Source organism: Salvelinus fontinalis, chromosome 23 (assembly GCF_029448725.1).
Source record: "Salvelinus fontinalis isolate EN_2023a chromosome 23, ASM2944872v1, whole genome shotgun sequence".
Lineage (NCBI taxonomy): Eukaryota > Metazoa > Chordata > Actinopteri > Salmoniformes > Salmonidae > Salvelinus > Salvelinus fontinalis.
The window spans coordinates 4080356-4097576 of record NC_074687.1 but is presented as its reverse complement, the minus strand read 5'-3'; the positions used below and the strand labels follow the sequence as shown (position 1 = coordinate 4097576).

At 46.7% G+C, this 17221-nt stretch overlaps 1 protein-coding gene across 1 annotated transcript in view; it reads left to right on the top strand.

The window, feature by feature from the left end:
• The window catches only part of LOC129820738 (DNA repair protein REV1-like), a 42919-nt gene that overhangs the window by 21653 nt on the left and 4045 nt on the right, over window positions 1–17221 (top strand). The window contains exons 6-19 of the mRNA XM_055877652.1: window positions 137–391; window positions 2814–3805; window positions 7058–7156; window positions 7247–7499; window positions 7583–7711; window positions 7922–8076; window positions 9095–9214; window positions 9399–9619; window positions 10428–10600; window positions 12259–12488; window positions 12579–12793; window positions 13085–13366; window positions 13504–13603; window positions 17013–17206. Of these exons, the coding sequence (XP_055733627.1) occupies window positions 137–391; window positions 2814–3805; window positions 7058–7156; window positions 7247–7499; window positions 7583–7711; window positions 7922–8076; window positions 9095–9214; window positions 9399–9619; window positions 10428–10600; window positions 12259–12488; window positions 12579–12793; window positions 13085–13366; window positions 13504–13603; window positions 17013–17206 (3418 nt within the window). The remainder of the gene's footprint in view (window positions 1–136; window positions 392–2813; window positions 3806–7057; window positions 7157–7246; window positions 7500–7582; window positions 7712–7921; window positions 8077–9094; window positions 9215–9398; window positions 9620–10427; window positions 10601–12258; window positions 12489–12578; window positions 12794–13084; window positions 13367–13503; window positions 13604–17012; window positions 17207–17221) is intronic.

Sequence of the window (17221 nt, the reverse complement as noted above, 5' to 3'; positions counted from 1 at the left end):
CCCAGCCCAGCCACCTCGGCCCCCAGCCCAGCCACCTCGGCCCCCAGCCCAGCCACCTCGGCCCCCAGCCCAGCCACCTCGGCCCCCAGCCCAGCCAACTCGGCTCTCAGTCCAGGCACCTCACTCTAGGACCCAGCCTCCTCGGCCCCTTTTCCTCCAACCACCTTTACTCTGACCCAGGGCACATCACCCACCACCCACCCAGCCACGGGCAACCCAAGTTAGACTGCATCCAGCCTCCTCCTTCAGCCTACACCCACCCACAGACCCCTGGTCCCGTCCCTGCAAACCCCAGCCATGAGCACTCTAAACCTGGACAGGCACAACCTCCTTCCGTCCTCTGCATCTCCAGTCACCTCCAGCACAGCTACCGGGAGCTGGACTTCAGACTGTGAGTGTGTTTTAGGTGTATTTTGATATTTGTACAATGCCCTCCACTAATATTGGCAACCTTGGTAAATATGAGCATAAAGGGCTGTGAAAAAAATGTATTTGCTGTTTATCTTCTTGGTCTTTAATTCAAAATATTCACAAAAATCGAACCTTTAATTGAAGTAAAATTAATGTGAAATAAATATTTTTCTACGAAACATGTGTGCCACAATTATTGGCACCCCTAGAAGATTTTACTCATAAGAATTAACTGAATTCTATTCCCATTCATATTTTACGGTTTTAAGTTCACCTGAGTGATTAGGAACACTTAAGTGGTAAGCCATGACTTCCTGTTTCACTGGGGTATAAATATGAGGTGACACACAGGCCAAGTTCCCATAGTCATCCATCACTATGGGAAAGACCTGAGAATACAGTAATGATGTGCGACATAAGGTTATTGAGCTGCACAAATCAGGAAATGGCTATAAGAAAATGTATCAATGGTTGAAAATGCCCATTTCCACTATCAAGGCAATAACTAAGAAGTTTAAAGCAACTGGAGATGTTAACAATAAGCCTGGAAGAGGATGTGTGTCTATATTGACCCCACGCACAGTGAGGAGGATGGGTCGAGTGGCCAGAAAATCTCCAAGGATCACAGCTGGAGAATTGCAGATGTTAGTTGGGTCTTGGGGTCAGAAAGTCTCAAACTACAATCAGACGCCACAAGTTGTTTGGGAGGGTTGCCATTAAAAAGCATTTGCTGTCATCAAACAGCAAACTCAAGCGCCTACAGTTTGCCAAACGTTACTGGAACTTTCAATGGGACCGGTTTCTATGGTCAAATGAGACCAAAAGAGAGCTTTTTGGAAACAAACACCAGAGGTGGGTTTGGCATAGACAGAAAGATAGCCGTGTGTAACAGTATAACTTTAAACCGTCCCCTTGCCCCGACACGGGCGCGAACCAGGGACCCTCTGCACATATCAACAACAGTCACTCACGAAGCGTCGTTACCCATCACTCCACAAAAGCCGCGGCCCTTGCAGAGCAAGGGGAAACCCTACATCTAGGTTTCAGAGCAAGTGACGTAACTGATTGAAACGCTACTAGCGCGTACCCGCTAACTAGCTAGCCATTTCACATCCGTTACACGTGCAGAAAAGTACCTCATCCACACTGTGAAGTATGGTGGTGGATCAATCAATCAAGGAAATGTATTTATAAAGCCCTTTTTACATCAGCCGATGTCACAAAGCGCTATACAGAAACTCAGCCTAAAACCCCAAATAGCAAGCAATGCAGATGTAGAAGCACGGTGGCTAAGAAAAACTCCCTAGAAAGGCTGGAACCTAGGAAGAAACCTAGAGAGGAACCAGGCTCTGAGGGGTGGCCAGTCCTCTTCTGGCTGTGCCGGGTGGAGATTATAACAGAACATGGCCAAGATATTCATAGATGACCAACAGGGTCAAATAATAATCAGTGGTTATAGAGGGTGCAAAAGGTCAGCACCTCAGGAGTAAATGTCAGTTGGCTTTTCATAGCCGATCATTCAGAGTTAGAGAAATAGAGAGAGCATACTTACATTCACACTGGACACTGGATAAGACAGGAGAAATACTCCAGATATAACAGACTGACCCTAGCCCTTCGACACAAACTATTGCAGCATAAATACTAGAGGCTGAGACAGGAGGGGTCGGGAGAAACTGTGCCCATGTCTGACGATACCCCTGGACAGGGCCAACCAGGCAGGATATAACCCCACCCACTTTGCCAAAGGACAGCCCCCACACCACTAGAGGGATATCTTCAAACCACCAACTTACCACCCTGATACAAGGCTGAGTATAGCCCACGAAGATCTCCCCCACGGCACGAACCCGTGGATCTTTTATGTTGTGGGGCTGTTTTTCTTCCAAAGGCCCTGGACAACTTGTTAGGATACGTGGTATCATGAACTCTATCAAGTACCAACAGATATTAAATCTAAACCTGACTGCCTCTGCTGGGAAGATTAAACTGGGCTGTGGTTGGAGCTTCCAGCAGGACAATAATCCAAAGCACATCTCAAAATGAAAACAAAAATGGTTCACTGACCACAGAATCAAGGTTTTGCCATGGCCACCCCAGTCCCCTGACCTAAACCCCATAGAAAACCTGTGGGATGAGCTGAAGAGGAGAGCCCACAAGCGTGGACCTTGGAATCTGAACGATCTGAAGATGTGTTCTACAACCTCATTATGTGTTATAGGAGAAGACTCAGAGCTGTTATCTTGGCAAAGGGAGGTTGCACAACGTATGGAATGAATATTAAGTGGGGGGGCACTGTATATTGGTGCATGTTTGTGTATTGTCCTGGCATAATAACATACAGAAAGAACATTGGTTCCATGTTGTGATTCTTAATTCTCACTTCTCTCGCTGTCCGATAGGAATGGATCATTGCTGACCTCTTATGAAAAGACTAGAAGCGTCAAAATGAACGGGGTCCAAGAGTTGGGTGGTGAGGACCCCTGTCCTGTCAGAACTCCCAGAGGGGTGAATGACCCCACTCTGACCAATGGTCACACACATCCTGGGAATGGTGCCATAAAGTCTCTGGACCTCTCCCCAAACCCCACACGACCCACACCCACTCCAGACAGGGGGTTACCCCATACTCTCCAATCCATACCCCCACAGCCTGACAGCCCCTTATCCAAACCCCCTATCCAACATGACACCCCCAGACCTCCCCCTGTTTCTCACCACAAACACCACGCACAACCGGCCAATGAACAGAGACCCAAGGCCCCTCCGCCCACCTATCAGGAGGCGATGGCTGTCTCGGCATCTCGCCCTCTGGATCTCCCTCCTCAATCAGATTTCCCTCCTGAGAAACAACTCCCCCCTGCTAACCCAAACCCCTCCCCAACCCCTGTCTGTCTGAATGGCAGCCACCACAATGTTTTTCCTTCTAACCCCACCCCCCTGGAAACCAACAGCCTATCAGCCAACACCTTTCCTTCTAACCCCACCCCCCTGGAAACCAACAGCCTATCAGCCAACACCTTTCCTTCTAACCCCACCCCCCTGGAAACCAACAGCCTATCCGCCAACACCTTTCCTTCTAACCCCACCCCCCTGGAAACCAACAGCCTATCAGCCAACCCCTTTCCTTCTAACTCCACCCCCCTGGAAACCAACAGCCTATCAGCCAACCCCATTCCCTCAAACTACGCTCCTCCACACCACGACCAACAATCAGCAAAGGTGAAGACCGGGGGGATCATCGCAGAGTTTTACTGCCACTCTCGTCTACACCACATCTCCACGTGGAGGAGTGAGTTCTCTGAGTATGTCAACACGCTGCAGAGCAGGAGGAGGGCCACAGGGGGCGCCACCTTCCCCGGGAGAGACCGGCTCAGACACCAGAGGAGAGAGGGTAAGGAGCTGTAGTGTGGGTGTTTGGAAGGGATGGATTGGATGGTCTCTGTCTGATGGTATGTGAATTCTGATAACTCAGTCCAGTCATGTCCGTCTGTCTGTCTGTTTCTCTCTAGATCCCACACTCGTCTCTTATCTCACTCTCTCACTCACTCACTCACACACACACACACACACACACACACACACACACACACACACACACACACACACACACACACACACACACACACACACACACACACACACACACACACACACACACACACACACACACACACACTCCTCTCGCTCTCCTCTCTTAAATGTCATAGGGACAATTCTGCATGTGGTTAATGTCATCAGGGTTTGTTTGAGTGTGGCGCATTTTGCGGACCATGAATAGCTGTGTACAGGGCCTTCAGAAAGTATTCATACCCCTTGACTTATTCCAGATTCTGTTGTTACAGCCTGAATTCAAAATGAATGACAACAATAAAATTCTCACAGACGATACCCCACAATGCCAGTGAAAACATGTTTTTAGAACATTTTGCAAATGTATTGAAAATGAAATACTGAAATATCAAATGTACATAAGTATTCACACCCCTGAGTCAATACTTGTACAAGCACCTTTGGCAGCGATTACAGCTTTGAGTCATCTTGGGTATGTCTGTATCAGCTTTGAGGCATCTTGGGTATGTCTGTATCAGCTTTGAGGCATCTTGGGTATGTCTGTATCAGCTTTGAGTCATCTTGGGTATGTCTGTATCAGCTTTGAGTCATCTTGGGTATGTCTGTATCAGCTTTGAGTCATCTTGAGTATGTCTGTATCTGCTTTGAGTCATCTTGGGTACGTCTGTATCTGCTTTGAGTCATCTTGGGTACGTCTGTATCTGCTTTGAGGCATCTTGGGTACGTCTGTATCAGCTTTGAGGCATCTTGGGTATGTCTGTATCAGCTTTGAGGCATCTTGGGTATGTCTGTATCAGCTTTGAGTCATCTTGGGTATGTCTGTATCAGCTTTGAGTCATCATGGGTATGTCTGTATCAGCTTTGAGTCATCTTGGGTATGTCTGTATCAGCTTTGAGTCATCTTGGGTATGTCTGTATCAGCTTTGAGTCATCTTGGGTATGTCTATCAGCTTTGAGTCATCTTGGGTATGTCTGTATCAGCTTTGAGTCATCTTGGGTATGTCTGTATCAGCTTTGCACATCTTGATTTGGGGATTTTCTCCCATTCTTCCTTGCATATTTTCTTAAGCTGTTAAATTGCAGTAGATGGGTAGCTGGTGAACAGCAATCTTCAAGTCTTCACACAAATATTCAATGGAATTCAAGTCTGGGCTTTGGCTGGGCCATTCAAGGACTTTCACATTCTTTTTCTGAAACCATTCCACTGTTGCTTTGACTCTATGCTTGGGGTCATTGTAACTTTGGAACGTAAATCTTCGCCCCATTCTAAGGTCGTTTGCACTCTGAAGCAGGTTCTCAGTAAGGATTTGCCTGTATTTGGCTCCATTCGTTGTTCCCTCTGTCCTTGCCAGCCTCCTAGTCCCTGCTGCTGAAAATAATTCCACCAGACAGATGAGCTGTGCCTGATGTTTTCCAGACATAGCGCTTTGCATTCAGCCAAAGGGTTACATTTGTGTCTCATCAGACCACAGAATCTTTTGCATTATGATCTCAGAGTCTTTCATGTGCCTTTTGGCAAACTCCAGGCGTGCTGTCGTGTGCCTTTTGGCAAACTCCAGGCGTGCTGTCGTGTGCCTTTTGGCAAACTCCAGACGTGCTGTCGTGTGCCTTTTGGCAAACTCCAGGCGTGCTGTCGTGTGCCTTTTGGCAAACTCCAGGCGTGCTGTCGTGTGCCTTTTGGCAAACTCCAGGCGTGCTGTCGTGTGCCTTTTGGCAAACTCCAGGCGTGCTGTCGTGTGCCTTTTGGCAAACTCCAGGCGTGCTGTCGTGTGCCTTTTGGCAAACTCCAGGCGTGCTGTCGTGTGCCTTTTGGCAAACTCCAGGCGTGCTGTCGTGTGCCTTTTGGCAAACTCCAGGCGTGCTGTCGTGTGCCTTTTGGCAAACTCCAGGCGTGCTGTCGTGTGCCTTTTGGCAAACTCCAGGCGTGCTGTCGTGTGCCTTTTGGCAAACTCCAGGCGTGCTGTCGTGTGCCTTTTGGCAAACTCCAGGCGTGCTGTCGTGTGCCTTTTGGCAAACTCCAGGCGTGCTGTCGTGTGCCTTTTGGCAAACTCCAGGCGTGCTGTCGTGTGCCTTTTGGCAAACTCCAGGCGTGCTGTCGTGTGCCTTTTGGCAAACTCCAGGCGTGCTGTCGTGTGCCTTTTGGCAAACTCCAGGCGTGCTGTCGTGTGCCTTTTGGCAAACTCCAGGCGTGCTTTCGTGTGTCTTTTGGCAAACTCCAGGCGTGCTGTCATAAATCCCAGATTGATGAGGTGCTGTAGATACTCTTGTCCTTCTGGCAGGTTCTCCCATCTCAGCCAAGTTCTGTCAGAGTGATCATTGGGTTTTTGGTCACCTCTCTGACCAAGGTACTTCTTGCCCGGTTACTCAGTTTTGGTCGAACGACCAGCTCTAGGCAGAGTCTGGGTAGTTCAATATTTTTTCAATTTCCCAATGATTGAGACCACTGTGCTCTTGGAAACTTTCAAAACTCTAGAAGTTGTTTTAACCTTTTCCCAGATATATGACTCATCACAATTCTATCTCGGAGATCTACATACACTTCCTTGGACTTCATGGTATAGTTTCTGCTCTGACATGTACTGTCAACTGTGGGACCTTATATAGACAGGTGTTTCTAAATCATGTCCAATCAAGTTATAGTGACATCTCAAGGATGATCAAAGGAAATTGGATGCACCTGAGCTCAATTTCGAGTGTCATAGCAAAGGGATGTGAATACTTAAGTAAATTAGATATTTCTCTATTTCATTTTCAAAAAAATGAAAAACATGTTTTCACTTGGTCATGGGTTATTGTGTGTAGGGTGAGGGGGAAAAAACTATTTAATAAATTTTGAATTCAAGCTGTAACACAACAAAATGTGGAGTAAGTCAAGGGGTATTAACACTTTCTGTCTCCTGGTCTGTCTGTCTCCTGGTCTGTATGTCTGTCTCCTGGTCTGTCTATCTGTCTCCTGGTCTGTCGGTCTGTCTCCTGGTCTGTCGGTCTGTCTCCTGGTCTGTCTCCTGGTCTGTCGGTCTGTCTCCTTGTCTGTCGGTCTGTCTCCTGGTCTGTCTGTCTGTCTGTTGACCAGGTTTGTCAGCTGCTCCTGGCCCTCAGTCCTGTATCCTGCATGTGGACATGGACTGTTTCTTTGTCTCCGTGGGGATCAGACACAGACCAGACCTCAAAGGTATAGACGCACACACTCAAGTATCTCTATCATATTTTCTATTCTCGTCCCAAGTGCCCACTAACCGCACCCCCTCCTCTCCTCCCCCAGGGAAGTCTGTAGCGGTGACCAGTAACCGTGGTCCAGGCAGAGTGGCCCAGAGGCCTGGTGTTGACCACCAGCTGGAGCTGCAGTACTACCAGAAAAAATACTCCTATCCAGCTGTGTCAGAGAGGAAGGATGGGGACCTGGAGGAAATGACATCATCAGAGACGGAGAGTCACATCTCCCATGGCAACAGTGTTGACCAGGATACTGCTGCCCTCTCTATGGCTGAGATCGCCTCCTGTAGCTATGAGGCCAGGTACAACACATATACGTACACGCACACACACACACGTACACTCTACCCTATAGTAATATGTGGTCTCTCTTTCTGTCTGTCAGGCTGGCGGGGGTGAGGAACGGTATGTTTTTTGGCCAGGCCAAACAACTGTGTCCCTCCCTGCAGTCTGTCCCTTATGACTTCGCGGCCTACAAGAAGGTAGCCCTGGCCATGTATGAGACCCTCGCCAGGTACGGATGGAGGCATGGATGAACAGATACTCACACTCTATCTCTACCTGTCATCTATGACTATTAGTTACTTGGTAGGATTGTAGCACAATCTCATCTATCAGAGAACAAATTGATTTAACTTTTCTCTTTTTTTCTCTTTCTCTCGCTCTCCTCTCTCTCTCTCCTCTGTCTCTCTCCTCTGTCTCTCTCCTCTGTCTCTCTCTCTAGTTATTCTCACGACATCGAGGCCCTGAGTTGTGACGAGGCATTGGTGGATAGCTCTGCCCTGCTGGCTGAGTTGAGTGTTACACCAGATGAACTTGCCAGTGCCATCCGGGCAGACGTCAGGGAGAGGACTGGGTGCTCCGCCTCAGTGGGCATGGGTGAGTAGTGCCTTCCTCTGCCACCCGAGTCACATTGCGTACGCTGGCGTACTGGACACCCCTGTAGACCCCTGCAATGCTTTGGGGGCCCATATACCTGTCATCAATGTCTATTTTTATTTATTTAATAAATCATTTTGGCAGTAACCCTACAAAAAGTTATTAATGAACCTTTTAAATTGTTGTGTTTGTATGTTTCTTGGTCTTCAGGAATGTGACTGAAATGTGCCTCAGGCCTTGAAAAAGAAAAGGTTTCACTGATTGAAAATATAAAGAGATATGGGTGAATAAATTCCGTGGTGAAGGCAGCGACAGTGGAGCTGACTTGGCTGTTCAAAAGTGCATCAGACCGAGAGCCTAATGCTTCTTTAGTTAGTTAGGATTTTTTTGTTTAGAAAATCATTTCTCCTCAGAAGCGACAGTTTCAGGGATGGTAAAAACAGCTTGGTTGCCATAGCCGTATCAGGGAAACTGGACAGGAGGGAGTGGTGCTTCAAAATGTAGCAGTTCTGTAACATCTTTAATTGAGCCTCTCATTCTCCTTAATTGCCGGGGATCAACACGTTACGGAAAGAGGTTAACTGTATTGGAATCTGGGGACAGGTCGTCTGGATACTGGACAACCAATAAATTGGCAAATGCAAACATCTTTAGCGGACAACAGTTCTTCAGGGCTTGAACAAAAAAAGTGGTTTGCGATTTCGTTCAAACTGGTGAACCGGCATTTGAGTTGTGTGGTTGCAATATCAACAGTCCCTTATCTCTGCTTTATCTTGGCATGCATAATTCAAGACTACGTTTAACTTGTGCGCAGCGAAATGGACATGTAACGCACAATATCTCAGGAAAGACTGTCTGGGTTGACTCCATATAGGAAACCAAAGAAAGATAAAGTGCATTATGCCAGTGATTCTGTTGGCACAACAGGGGAGGAAGCATTTGGAAACGGAGGGGCATCATAGTTTCCCTCCCACTGTATTACACCCTGTCTAACCTCTGTGACCTCTGACCTGTCCAGGGTCCAACATCCTGTTGGCGAGAATGGCTACCCGGAAGGCTAAGCCGAACGGACAGTACCTCCTGAGGTCAGAGGAAGTGGATGACTTCATCAGGGACCAGACGGTGACCAGCCTACCAGGTGAGGCACTACAGCACTACCTGCTGGCCACACACACACACCACACATACACCACACACACAGTTACTCTGCAACTGATGATCATCTTTCTTGTGCATCTCCAAAATATAAACTGTCCTTCTCTACACCCTCCATCTCTCCTTCTCCACCCATCCCTCTATTTCTCTCCCCTCTTCTCCCTCAGGTGTGGGCCGTTCTATGGGTGGTAAACTAGCATCTCTGGGTGTGAGGTCATGCGGGGACCTGCAGCAGGTGTCTCTGCAGCGGCTGCAGAAGGAGTTTGGCCCTCGCACTGGTCAGACCCTCTTCAGGTTCTGCCGAGGTCTGGACGACCGGCCCGTCCGTAGTGAGAAAGAGAGGAAGTCTGTCTCGGCTGAGATGAACTACAACATCCGCTTCACACAGGTACTGTTTAATCCGGTTTACACAGGTACTGTTTAATCCGGTTTACACAGGTACTGTTTAATCCGGTTTACACAGGTACTGTTTAATCCGGTTTACACAGGTACTGTTAAATCCGGTTTACACTGGTACTGTTTAATCCGGTTTACACTGGTACTGTTTAATCCGGTTTACACTGGTACTGTTTAATCCGGTTTACACAGGTACTGTTTAATCCGCTTCACACAGGTACTGTTTAATCCGCTTCACACAGGTACTGTTTAATCCGCTTCACACAGGTACTGTTTAATCCGCTTCACACAGGTACTGTTTAATCCGCTTCACACAGGTACTGTTTAATCCGCTTCACACAGGTACTGTTTAATCCGCTTCACACAGGTACTGTTTAATCCGCTTCACACAGGTACTGTTTAATCCGCTTCACACTGGTACTGTTTAATCCGGTTTACACAGGTACTGTTTAATCCGGTTTACACAGGTACTGTTTAATCCGCTTCACACAGGTACTGTTTAATCCGCTTCACACTGGTACTGTTTAATCCGCTTCACACTGGTACTGTTTAATCCGGTTTACACTGGTACTGTTTAATCCGGTTTACACTGGTAAGAGCTTGTTTGATCTGGTCCACGCAGGTTATAACTGGTTTATACTGATCAGGACTGGGGCTTATTCAAGGAGGCAGAATATTCAGATTGTTCAGAATGGGATATTTGCTGAAGAACAGACATTCTTCTTTACCTGTTCAAAGTGACAGGCTTTTCTATCACTTTCTCCATTCTCTCTTTCTCTAAATTCTCTCTATCTCACCAGGTGGACGAGGCGGAGTCGTTCCTGACCCACCTGTCCATTGAGGTGCAGAAGCGTCTACAGGGGGCAGGGCTTAGGGGTCGCAGGCTGACCCTAAAGGTCATGGTCTGTAAGGCAGGGGCCCCGGTGGAGCCATCCAACTACAGTGGTCATGGCACCTGTGACAATTTGGCTAGGTGAGCGAGACAAATGGACACGATGGCCATGTCTGAATACCCATAAATAGTAGGCTCTTTGGGAATGCGAAAATATAACATTTTATAGTATGTAAAATGAAGTATGCTTTAAATGCCAGGATGTCATACTCATTTCAGCTCTTCATCTAGAAGAAGCTGCACACTGTTGAGGAAGAGCATCGTCTTTTCACCCTCGCGTGTGTTTGACAACAGCTGATAATCAGAATAGAGGACGCGCATAAATAAACGAATGGCGTTAAATCAACGCAGTTGAACATTACGAGGCATTCTCAGTATGGATCAGCCTAGGATGTTAGTTGTTGCTCATTCTCAGTATGGATCAGCCTAGGATGTTATTTGTTGCTCATTCTCAGTATAGATCAGCCTAGGATGTTATTTGTTGCTCATTCTCAGTATAGATCAGCCTAGGATGTTATTTGTTGCTCATTCTCAGTATAGATCAGCCTAGGATGTTATTTGTTGCTCATTCTCAGTATGGATCAGCCTAGGATGTTATTTGTTGCTCATTCTCAGTATGGATCAGCCTAGGATGTTATTTGTTGCTCATTCTCAGTATAGATCAGCCTAGGATGTTATTTGTTGCTCATTCTCAGTATAGATCAGCCTAGGATGTTATTTGTTGCTCATTCTCAGTATAGATCAGCCTAGGATGTTATTTGTTGCTCATTCTCAGTATAGATCAGCCTAGGATGTTATTTGTTGCTCATTCTCAGTATAGATCAGCCTAGGATGTTATTTGTTGCTCATTCTCAGTATAGATCAGCCTAGGATGTTATTTGTTGCTCATTCTCAGTATGGATCAGCCTAGGATGTTATTTGTTGCTCATTCTCAGTATAGATCAGCCTAGGATGTTATTTGTTGCTCATTCTCAGTATAGATCAGCCTAGGATGTTATTTGTTGCTCATTCTCAGTATGGATCAGCCTAGGATGTTAGTTGTTGCTCATTCTCAGTATAGATCAGCCTAGGATGTTATTTGTTGCTCATTCTCAGTATGGATCAGCCTAGGATGTTAGTTGTTGCTCATTCTCAGTATAGATCAGCCTAGGATGTTATTTGTTGCTCATTCTCAGTATGGATCAGCCTAGGATGTTATTTGTTGCTCATTCTCAGTATGGATCAGCCTAGGATGTTAGTTGTTGCTCATTCTCAGTATAGATCAGCCTAGGATGTTATTTGTTGCTCATTCTCAGTATGGATCAGCCTAGGATGTTATTTGTTGCTCATTCTCAGTATAGATCAGCCTAGGATGTTAGTTGTTGCTCATTCTCAGTATAGATCAGCCTAGGATGTTAGTTGTTGCTCATTCTCAGTATAGATCAGCCTAGGATGTTATTTGTTGCTCATTCTCAGTATAGATCAGCCTAGGATGTTATTTGTTGCTCATTCTCAGTATGGATCAGCCTAGGATGTTATTTGTTGCTCACTGCGTTTGTTTGTTTTTTAAATAAAATTAGTATGTTCTAAATAGTTTGTAGTAAAATTAGTACACAGTATGTAGTTTTAGTAAATAGCAGGCAAGACAGATTTCAGACACTTCCTGGAACACACTGAGGGGACATAATTGAGTGTGTCTTCCTCTTCTCTCTCCCTCTCTCCTCTTTTCGCTTCTCCTCTCCCCCTCTCTCCTCTCTCAGGTCAGTGACCCTGGCCCAGCTTACAGACTGTGGTCATTTGATAGCCAGTGAGGTCATCAAGCTGTTCCACACAATGAGGCTGAAGGTGCAGGACCTGAGGGGGGTGGGCCTCCAGGTGCAGCTCCTCGAGGGGGTCCACTCCGTCCCCAAGGACCCCTCGGGCCCTAAAACATGCTCCATCAGAGACAAGCTGCTGGCCCAGCGCCACCCTGCCCAACATAACCATACAGGTAGGTGTGTGTGTGAGCTCTTGTTAGTGGTTACCTCAAGGAGCCAGTCATCGAGCCATAGAACGACCTCTGCTGTCTCTCTCCCTTCAGATTCGCTACCTAATACCGCCATTACTGACACATGCACCAGTCAGGAAAATAGTTCCTCTGCCAGAGTCCTGTCCCCCTTCTCCACTCCCCGCCCTACATCGCCTGCTGAGCCAAACCCAGGGACAAGTAAAGGAGAGCCGCCACCCTCTACACACACACCTAACCATGTTGGTACACGCCTTAACCTCAGCATGGAGGTCTCCCCTCCCTCACAGGTACTTCACCCCTAGTTCAACAGTGCATTGCTCTCATTGAAAAAACATTAGGTTGGCTATGTTTTTGAAGCATCATTTCAAGTCCAATCAAATTTTATTTGTCACATCCCGGGGGGGGGGGGGGGGGGGGGGGGGGGTAGGTCAATGTAAATAGTCCAGGTGGCCATTTGATGAATAGTTCAGCAGTCTTATGGCTTGGAGGTAGAAGCTGGAAAGGAGGCTTGGGCTGTAAAATCACCCTCACACACAGGTTTCCCAAGAAACATGTATGTGTGTCTGTGTCCATGTCAGGTGGACCGGTCGGTGTTGGAGGCCTTGCCTGCCGAGTTGAGAGAACAGGTGGAGCACTCCTGGACCCACAGAGACACAGAGAGAACCCACAACGGGTCACACCAACGCCCCCTTCACCATGGCCCCTCTTCTCCTCTCTCTTCCTGTTCATCTTCCCCTCTACCCTCCTCTCCTCCTCCCCCCGCTGCCCCTCCTGTAGGAGCACTGGTGCTTCAGATCCCCAACCAGTCTGGACAGACCGGCTCCACAGGCATCATACTGGAACTGCCTGACTTCTCCCAGGTACACACACACACACACCCACAAACATTCTCATTAACTCAAACACCCCCTATAAACACGCACATATTGTCTCTCTGTCTGTGTGTGTGTGTCTGTGTGTGTCTGTGTGTGTCTGTGTGTGTCGTGTGTGTGTGTAGGTTGACCCGGAGGTGTTTGCAGCACTCCCCAGAGAACTCCAGGAGGAGCTGCGTTCAGCGTACGGCCGCAGAGAGAACGCCCAGGCCAAGAGGATCATGGGTAAGACTGCAGACCAAAGTAGTGCAGAATACAGTATATCTATCCAATAATATACACTGAGTTTACCAAACATTAAGAACACCTTCCTAATTTTTTATTTATTTATTTATTTCACCTTTATTTAACCAGGTAGGCAAATTGAGAACACGTTCTCATTTACAATTGCGACCTGGCCAAGATAAAGCAAAGCAGTTCGACACATACAACAACACATAGTTACACATGGAGTAAAACAAACATACAGTCAATAATACAGTGAAAAATAAGTCTATATACAATATGAGCAAGTGAGGTGAGATAAGGGAGGTGAAGGCAAACAAAATATATATATAAATAAATAAAAATATAAAAAGGCCATGGTGGCGAAGTAAATACAATATAGCAAGTAAAAAAAAGTAAAAAAAGTAGAGATAGTAGAGATAGAAAAAAGTAGAGATAGAAATAATGGGGTGCAAAGGAGCAAAATAAATAAATAAATAAATACAGTAGGTAAAGAGGTAGTTGTTTGGGCTAAATTATAGATGGGCTATGTACAGGTGCAGTAATCTATGAGCTGCTCTGACAGCTGGTGCTTAAAGCTAGTGAGGGAGATAAGTGTTTCCAGTTTCAGAGATTTTTGTAGTTCGTTCCAGTCATTGGCAGCAGAGAACTGGAAGGAGAGGCGGCCAAAGGAAGAATTGGTTTTGGGGGTGACCAGAGAGATATACCTGCTGGAGCGCGTGCTACAGGTAGGTGCTGCTATGGTGACCAGCGAGCTGAGATAAGGGGGGACTTTACCTAGCAGGGTCTTGTAGATGACCTGGAGCCAGTGGGTTTGACGACGAGTATGAAGCGAGGGCCAGCCAACGAGAGTGTACAGGTCGCAGTGGTGGGTAGTATATGGGGCTTTGGTGACAAAACGGATGGCACTGTGATAGACTGCATCCAATTTATTGAGTAGGGTTTTGGAGGCTATTTTGTAAATGACATCACCGAAGTCGAGGATTGGTAGGATGGTCAGTTTTACAAGGGTATGTTTGGCAGCATGAGTGAAGGATGCTTTGTTGCGGAATAGGAAGCCAATTCTAGATTTAACTTTGGATTGGAGATGTTTGATGTGAGTCTGGAAGGAGAGTTTACAGTCTAACCAGACACCTAGGTATTTGTAGTTGTCCACATATTCTAAGTCAGAGCCGTCCAGAGTAGTGATGTTGGACAGGCGGGCAGGTGCAGGCAGCGATCGGTTGAAGAGCATGCATTTAGTTTTACTTGTATTTAAGAGCAAATGGAGGCCACGGAAGGAGAGTTGTATGGCATTGAAGCTCGCCTGGAGGGTTGTTAACACAGTGTCAAAAGAAGGGCCAGAAGTATACAGAATAGTGTCGTCTGCGTAGAGATGGATCAGAGAATCACCAGCAGCAAGAGCGACATTATTGATGTATACAGAGAAGAGAGTCGGTCCAAGAATTGAACCCTGTGGCACCCCCATAGAGACTGCCAGAGGCCCGGACAACTGACCCTCCGATTTGACACACTGAACTCGATCAGAGAAGTAGTTGGTGAACCAGGCGAGGCAATCATTAGAGAAACCAAGGCTGTCGAGTCTGCCGATGAGGATGTGGTGATTGACAGAGTCAAAAGCCTTGGCCAGGTCAATGAATACGGCTGCACAGTATTGTTTCCTATCGATGGCGGTTAAGATATCGTTTATGACCTTGAGCGTGGCTGAGGTGCACCCATGGCCAGCTCTGAAACCAGATTGCATAGTGGAGAAGGTATGGTGGGATTCGAAATGGTCGGTAATCTGTTTGTTGACTTGGCTTTCGAAGACCTTAGAAAGGCAGGGTAGGATAGATATAGGTCTGTAGCTGTTAGGGTCAAGAGTGTCCCCCCCTTTGAAGAGGGGGATAACCGCAGCTGCTTTCCAATCTTTGGGAATCTCAGACGACACGAAAGAGAGGTTGAAAAGGCTAGTAATAGGGGTGGCAACAATTTCAGCAGATAGTTTTAGAAAGAAAGGGTCCAGATTATCTAGCCCGGCTGATTTGTAGGGGTCCAGATTTTGCAGCTCTTTCAGAACATCAGCTGACTGTATTTGGGAGAAAGAGAAATGGGGAAGGCTTGGGCGAGTAGCAGAGGGGAGGGCAGTGCTGTTGACCGGGGTAATAAGAATGGTCCCCTCAGTTCGTCGGGGCATGAACTCTACAAGGTGTCCAAAGCGTTCCACAGGGATGCTGGCCAATGTTGACTCCAATTCTTCCCACATGTGTGTCAAGTTGGCTGGATGTCCTTTGGTCCACCACCCATTCTTGATACACACAGGAAACTGTTGAGGGTGAAAAACTGTTACGAGAATTAAGGTCTCAATGTTCATAAACCCAATTCAATGAACTACTCAGTCTGAAACCCAGAATTTGTAGGAAACTGGTTGAAATGAATCAGACAGAGGCCCAGCTACAATAGTCAGAAAGTTTATTTACGAGAGCGCTGGTTAGTTGTACAAGACCATTCATTTTATACTAGCTCCTTACACACATACTCTTGCACACAAACATAATTCATACGCACATACATTTGCATACAAACATTAGGTATCCTACGCACACACTGTCCTGCTACCCAGCCGACAAAGATTAGGGGAGTCCGTGAGAATCACTCCCCGTCCTCCCTCAAAATAGGGAGACCCTGGGAAGTACTCTGTGGCCCCCCGCCAAAGTCGGCACCGAATCTTGCTCAGACAGTCTGTTTTTAAGATACTATAATAGTCATATTGTACAGATATATTGTTATACCCTAATTCTGATTAAAAACTATACTCACAGATATATAATTCTACTGACTAAAACCACACCCATCATTAATTAATTATGATTCTAATCAATTTCATACAATTATATGGTTTCAGGGTGGAGTATTCTAATCATTCATTTAAACCTATAAATTCCATCAACAAAAACCCAGCAGCATTGCAGTTCGTGACTCAAACCGGTGCGCCTGGCACCTAATACCATACCCCATTCAAAGACACTTAAATCTTCTGTCTTGCCCATTCACCCTCTGAATGGTACACATACACAATCCATGTCTCAACTGTATCAAGGCTTAAAGATCCTTCTTTAACCTGTCTTTTTCCCTTCACCTATACTGATTGAGGTGACATCAATGAGGGATCATAGCGTTCACCTGGATTCACCTGGATTCACCTGGATTCCCCAGTCAGTTTGACATGTAAAGAGCAGGTGTTCTTAATGTTTTGTACACTCAGTGTATACTAGTAATATAATATAGAATATATATGCCATTTAGCAATACACTGGAAAGAACCATAGAACCGACTAATGATCAAATTAAACTTCCATTGCGTTGCCCCCTTACCTCTCTTTCCTTCTCTACCTTTCACTCCACCCCTCCCCTCTCTCTTTCTCTGTAGCAGACCAGAGGAAGCCCCTGTTGCATCTGAAGCATGTGGGGGTGGGTCGGATGAAGCACTGCTACAAGAAGAGTGCCAACAGCCCTGCCAAGAAAGGCCCCTCCCCTCTAAAGAGGCCCCGCCCACCAGGAAACACCCCGGCCAAAGACCTACCACACGTGCTCAGACCCAGGGACCTACCCAATGGCCTCAAGGTGAGCCCCTAAGCA